At 38.1% G+C, this 5,629-nt stretch overlaps 1 protein-coding gene across 1 annotated transcript in view; it reads right to left on the reverse strand.

Annotated features, from left to right (window-relative positions):
* LOC108440128 overlaps positions 1–5,090 on the reverse strand; it is a 31,714-nt gene extending 26,624 nt beyond the window's left edge. The window contains exons 1-8 of the mRNA XM_017718861.2: positions 4,849–5,090; positions 4,254–4,313; positions 3,901–4,002; positions 3,542–3,619; positions 3,326–3,433; positions 2,849–3,230; positions 1,746–1,945; positions 712–1,100 (exon numbers count right to left, since the gene is read on the reverse strand). Of these exons, the coding sequence (XP_017574350.1) occupies positions 712–1,100; positions 1,746–1,945; positions 2,849–3,230; positions 3,326–3,433; positions 3,542–3,619; positions 3,901–4,002; positions 4,254–4,313; positions 4,849–4,899 (1,370 nt within the window). The 5' untranslated portion in view covers positions 4,900–5,090. The remainder of the gene's footprint in view (positions 1–711; positions 1,101–1,745; positions 1,946–2,848; positions 3,231–3,325; positions 3,434–3,541; positions 3,620–3,900; positions 4,003–4,253; positions 4,314–4,848) is intronic.
* Positions 5,091–5,629: the final 539 nt, after the last annotated feature.

Raw genomic sequence — 5,629 nt, forward strand, 5'->3', positions numbered from 1 at the left:
GTATATTACTGTATATCTTTTGTTGCCAGTGATTGTTGACTTTGAAAAAACTGGCAAACTGACAAAATAGAAAGAACAAGGTAAAACCACTAGTGATTCCTTGCCCTTTATTTTGCTTTACTAGTGCAACAAGGAGATTCTTAGTCTCTCTATTGGCTTTAAGACTTTGTTCTCACTGTCTTTAGTATCTATTCTAATGCCTGTGCCAGTGCCAGTGTTACACTTCCTACCACTGGAACCAAACAGAAAGTCCTGCATCTACCTAGATACCTAGACACTGCCTCCCTCCTCCCCCCACCAAACCCTGCCCCATGAACACATCACATCCCCCATATCTGTAACCTGCTCAGCAAGTTATTCCACTCTAATGGACACTGCTGCTGTGTTTTATTGCACATGATAAGATTGTTTGCCCTGTATTATATAGACTATCGCTCAATCGTTAATAAACAAGTATGAGATTCACAGGACAAAAATAAAAAAGATTTGTAATTTCTTAGTACATGAAGATGAACTGCTAAACCAAGGGTCATTAAGTCTGGTCCAGCACAGTTTTGTGACTTCCTTCTCTGAGACCTACTAACCCAGGAAGTCCACTCATGGGCTGAATCAAAGGAAAGCATCAAACTGTGCTGGACTTCAGTCCTTCAGGATCAGAACTGCATACCTATGAGCTAAACTCTACATATAATGATGACACCTTATCTCTACCTTACAGGCAGCAGGCGGTACACAGGTGGGACCATGTTTTCATCTAGCCGGTACCACGTCTGTAAGAGGGTCAAATCCCGATCAAAGTCTGCCCAGCATCTGGCCAACCGTGTCTCCTCTCCATCTGAAAAGGAACTGAGGGAGTTTTCGCTCATTAAGGCAGAACTTCCTGAATGCTTCTCCTCCTCAGGTCCACGGTCCAGTGTAAAACTTCCATCATTACTAACAGCAAGGCTGGACTGCGATTCAACAGCCCTTTCATCCACCCCTGACTGTCTCTTGGACAGCTTTTTCCTGTCTCTTACTACAATTCTCAAAATGGCCTCAAAGTCTCCGTGGGAGATGATGGTGGGTATTGACTGGACCTCATGCTTCTGACCCATGAACAACTGCAAAAAAACAACAGGGGAGTGATGAGAAAAAAAACAAATAATTATACACAAGAATGCACCCATAATAAGGTATATTATATATAAGGTATATTAAAGTTTTCATTAAAGCTGCACTATGTGAGATTGTTTTATTAGAATTGAATGAAGTAGCATAACTGAGTCAGGAGAAAAAAATGCTAAAATAAGGTGTCCATGCACTGCTGCAAGTGTCTTGTGTCTGCACTCCGAAATAATCATTCAAAGGAGTTTTTCAGACCAAGTCATATGTCACATGCACAGACTCAAAAAGAAGGTCTGGCTCACTGTTTAGGTTTCAAATACAAAATTAATACTATACTGATGAATAGATGATAGCAATAGTAGATCATTCCCTTGTCCTCGGAAGACATACCGTTCACCAAGTTGAGTTCCCAACCTAAATACTCTTTCAACAACAATTTCAAAAAAATTACAAGCAATAATCTGATTCATCTGCTCAAGAAAGGGGTATAAAGCACAACTGACACTACAAAATTTTCGTTTGCATGTTATGTGCAATTACAAATTTCTTCCAAATCTCCAAATCTTACATAGTGTAGCTTTAAGCTAAATCAGAAAGGTTTCACAAAACGTGGCTACAGTAGGAGACAAAACCAGACTCACAAAAAAGTTTGGTCCCTCTGTCTCTTGGCACTTCTTAAGCATCTCAACATGTAGCTCTGCTGAATCATGATGGTCAGAAACTGTGTCTGCTATGCCTCTGCGGAGGTCAACCATTCTAAAATCAAAGCCTCTCTGCTTACAGTACAGGTACAGCTGGGGATACACTCTCTCCATTAGCGCAGAACGCTCTGCAACTGTATCTACACACAAAAGCACATGCTCAAAAATGTATCTATATCAATGAGTATGAGTTGTTCTTCAAAATAGCTTTAAAAATTATATATATATATACACATATATATAATTTCTATATATCACTGTTGTCAGAAGAAAACCTTGCATCTCTATTTTTGACATAATTTAAAAATAAAGTAATAAAGTGATTTTTTTTCTTTCTCCTGTAAAGTTACCATTTGATACAAGGTTTTCATACACACACACACACACACACACACACACACACACACACACACACACACATATATATATGTGTGTGTGTGTGTGTGTGTGTGTGTGTGTGTGTGTGTGTGTGTGTGTGTATGAAAACCTTGTATCAAATGGTAACTTTACAGGAGAAAGAAAAAAAATAATCACACACACACACACACACACACACACACACACACACACACACACACACACATATATATATATATATATGTGTGTGTGTGTGTGTGTGTGTGTGTGTGTGTGTGTGTGTGTGTGTGTTATTATTTATTGTATATTACAGTGATGTTGATGATATTGGCTTTTGCAATGCTGATATCAAAAAGCCCTCTTACTAGCCACAGTGTATTTTTTCTTGGTGTGAGCAACCTGATTAGTCATAGTTCCAGATGATGTTTTGAGACTGTTTTGATGAAATAAGGCATTACTGAAGTCGAACAAAGCAATTTTGCGGGACTTCCGAATTCCAAATAATGCAGTATAATCTTGTCACACATATTAATTTGCCAGTCTTTTTAACATATTGCAAGGTCCATTGTTTTCACAATGTGTAAAAATACAATTGCAAAACTGATGTTTTTTCTGTAATATGCAGGTCTATAATACAGTCTGAGTCCAAATCAATTCTTCACCTTCAGTTCAGTGATTTGCCTTACCTCTATATCCTCCACACAAATAGATCATGAATCTCCTCTGTCTGACATGACAACATCCATCCGTGTCCTCTTGCAGGATATTTGCACTAATACAGTCCTGAACATCCTGACCTTTTTGACCACAGTCTTTAGGAAGCAAAGTTACTTTCTTCTCAGCCTCAGAGCCTACACAGGTTCCTTCAGAAGAGCCTATGTCAGGAGCCTCATCAGTACAAGATGACAATGCAGGAAGAGCTCCTTTATCCTGCTTGCTCTCATCCTCCTCTTCTTTGTCTTCCATTTCATTATCTTCCAGTACTGCTAAGCTCTGCAGAATCTGAGGAGCATCATCCAGTGGAGCTGCAGGCCCACTGACATTAAACATGGTCTTCACAGCCTGGTCCTGAAATTTTAACAAGCCTGGGGTTTAGAAAAAGCTTTTTGGAAGGCAAGCTCTCACCAAAAGAGTAGTACCCCATTTGCAATGTAGGACCTCACCTTTAACTGAAATGTTTTACTTCTCAAAAAGTTCAATACTTCAGCTTCTTTCCCTCCAGGAGATGAATCATGGCTGGAGCGCTTAAAATGATGTTGTTGCAGATGGTTCTGAAGAGAGAAAACATCTTTGTGTTCTTCAATGCCTAAAAAAGCATTGGCTTGAATGAGCCATTGATACATAAGCAATAAAGTTAATTGTTTTAAAGCTATACTTACCTTGAGGTGAGCTGTGATCTCCAAGTCTGTCTCCATACTCAATTTGGCATAAGGAACTACCTGACGACCTGGGATTTTCTGCTTATCCAAAGGACAAATAAACTAAATATATCATATTTATTACTTTTAACATTTACTAGGAGAGAAGCCATTATTATTCAGTTATTATTGTTAAAGACTTATTATTTAGGAACAAGTATGAATTATTTGGTAACTACTACAAAGAATATACATAGGTTTTGTAGTGAATTGGGTACTGAAAGGGTATTGAAGTGTAGGCCTTAGCATTTAAAGGGTTAATAGCACCAACTGCTAGATTAAAGATTAGTTGCAGTAAATATTATGTTATTTTTCCATACCTTGTTCCTGATTGTTCTATCGAGAGGGCCATAATCACTTAGACACTGGGAGAAGAAAAGCTCTTGAAGTCTTTGAGACGTAGATAGCCTGGTTTTATGATCCTGAAGAGGTCATGCATTTTCAATGAGGCCACAACAAAGTGTCACACACAAACTTGCTCAAGTGATTGATTCCACGTACAAGTAGCCTAATTAGTTAAATGAACAGATTATGTTACAGCAGATGCAAAGACACAAGGCTGCTTTAAAGAAGACACCGGCAGCCTTGAGGTGCCACAGTATTCAGAACTGACAATGGCTGGATTAGCAGAAGCGATCACATTATTACAAGAGCGGGTCTGAGAAAAACTCACCTGTGCCACCGGCTTAAATGGGCTACTGGAAATCGCTGGAAAACTTACAGCTTCATGTTTCTGAAAATCATGAGAAAAGGCATGCATTAATGAAATGGAACTAAGCCCAGGTTATCTATGGGCCACATACACGTTCACTCAATTTCAAATGATATAAACTTCAACTACATGGTATTTTTGTGATGTTTGTAACTCACAATCAGGCTCAGATACAATGAATACGATATAACAATGAGGAAAAATACAGCTTTCAGACAAAATGTACCGGGTTTGTATTAGACTATTACATTTTTGGTGCTAAATGCTACAACAGCAGGTTTTCTGTGTCACGCAAAGAACCAGCATTCAGGTGGTTCTTTGAGTTGCCAGGGTTCTATTCATAAACACTGTCCTCCGTTGAGGAACCACTTATTTGAAGGTGTAGTTAGACAACAACATGCTACCAACTATAGGCACATTAACTACAGCACATAAAGAAATGACATACACACATAATAGTCACAGGTAAGCGGTTTAAAGAGTACTACGCTTAAAAAAATACTTCACGACTGTTTTAGGTATCGTTAGGTTAGGCTAAATAAGAAAACAGACATACTTTTTTCTTCTTCTTTTTAGGTGCAATTCCGTGTCTGTAAACTGTCCACATTGTTGAATTGTAAATTGGCCTGTTGGATTATTGGTCGACCTTTAAAAACTGAAACTGTCCGGAACCCAAAGGTGTCCAGTAGATTCTTCTTTATCAGTCTTGCTGAGCGGTTATCCGACACACAGCCGCAACAGGAAACAGACCGGCTTGTGCTAAAACAACGCACAAATCCCTCCTGCGTGTCTCCTTCTCATCTGTCACTACTTTCATTCATTGCGTTCAGTTTTTCATCACTATGGGAACTAAACAGCTCACGTCCATTTTCAAAACAGAACACGTTTATGGAAAAGACACTGTTTTTCCTGGAGTCTTATACCTTATTCTAAATTCAGATTTATAAAGTATTATAAATCATTACAGGACTACAGCACAATGGAACTGGAGTTACTGGACCGGGTTTATCTAATAGTATTACTTTAGACCGTTCATGCGTGGTAACATTTCTAAATAGAAACGGTGCACACAATAGTTTACAACACTACTCCATAATCTGATTTGTCACATTTATTTAAAATAAAAAGAAAAAATCGCTTTGGACCTTTTAAAGTTTTTTTTTACAGGATATCCACAACATCAATAATATATTTCAACAATTTCTAAAAAATAATAAAATAAATAAAGTAAAAAAAAATAATAAAATAAGTCAAAATAAAAAAAAAAAGTATAATAATGAAACAGTTGAGCATCTGGCAGAGAGCGCATGTGCTGCAACCAGACCGAATGGACAGTC

Source organism: Pygocentrus nattereri, chromosome 2, assembly GCF_015220715.1.
Source record: "Pygocentrus nattereri isolate fPygNat1 chromosome 2, fPygNat1.pri, whole genome shotgun sequence".
In the NCBI taxonomy this organism is placed as follows: domain Eukaryota; kingdom Metazoa; phylum Chordata; class Actinopteri; order Characiformes; family Serrasalmidae; genus Pygocentrus; species Pygocentrus nattereri.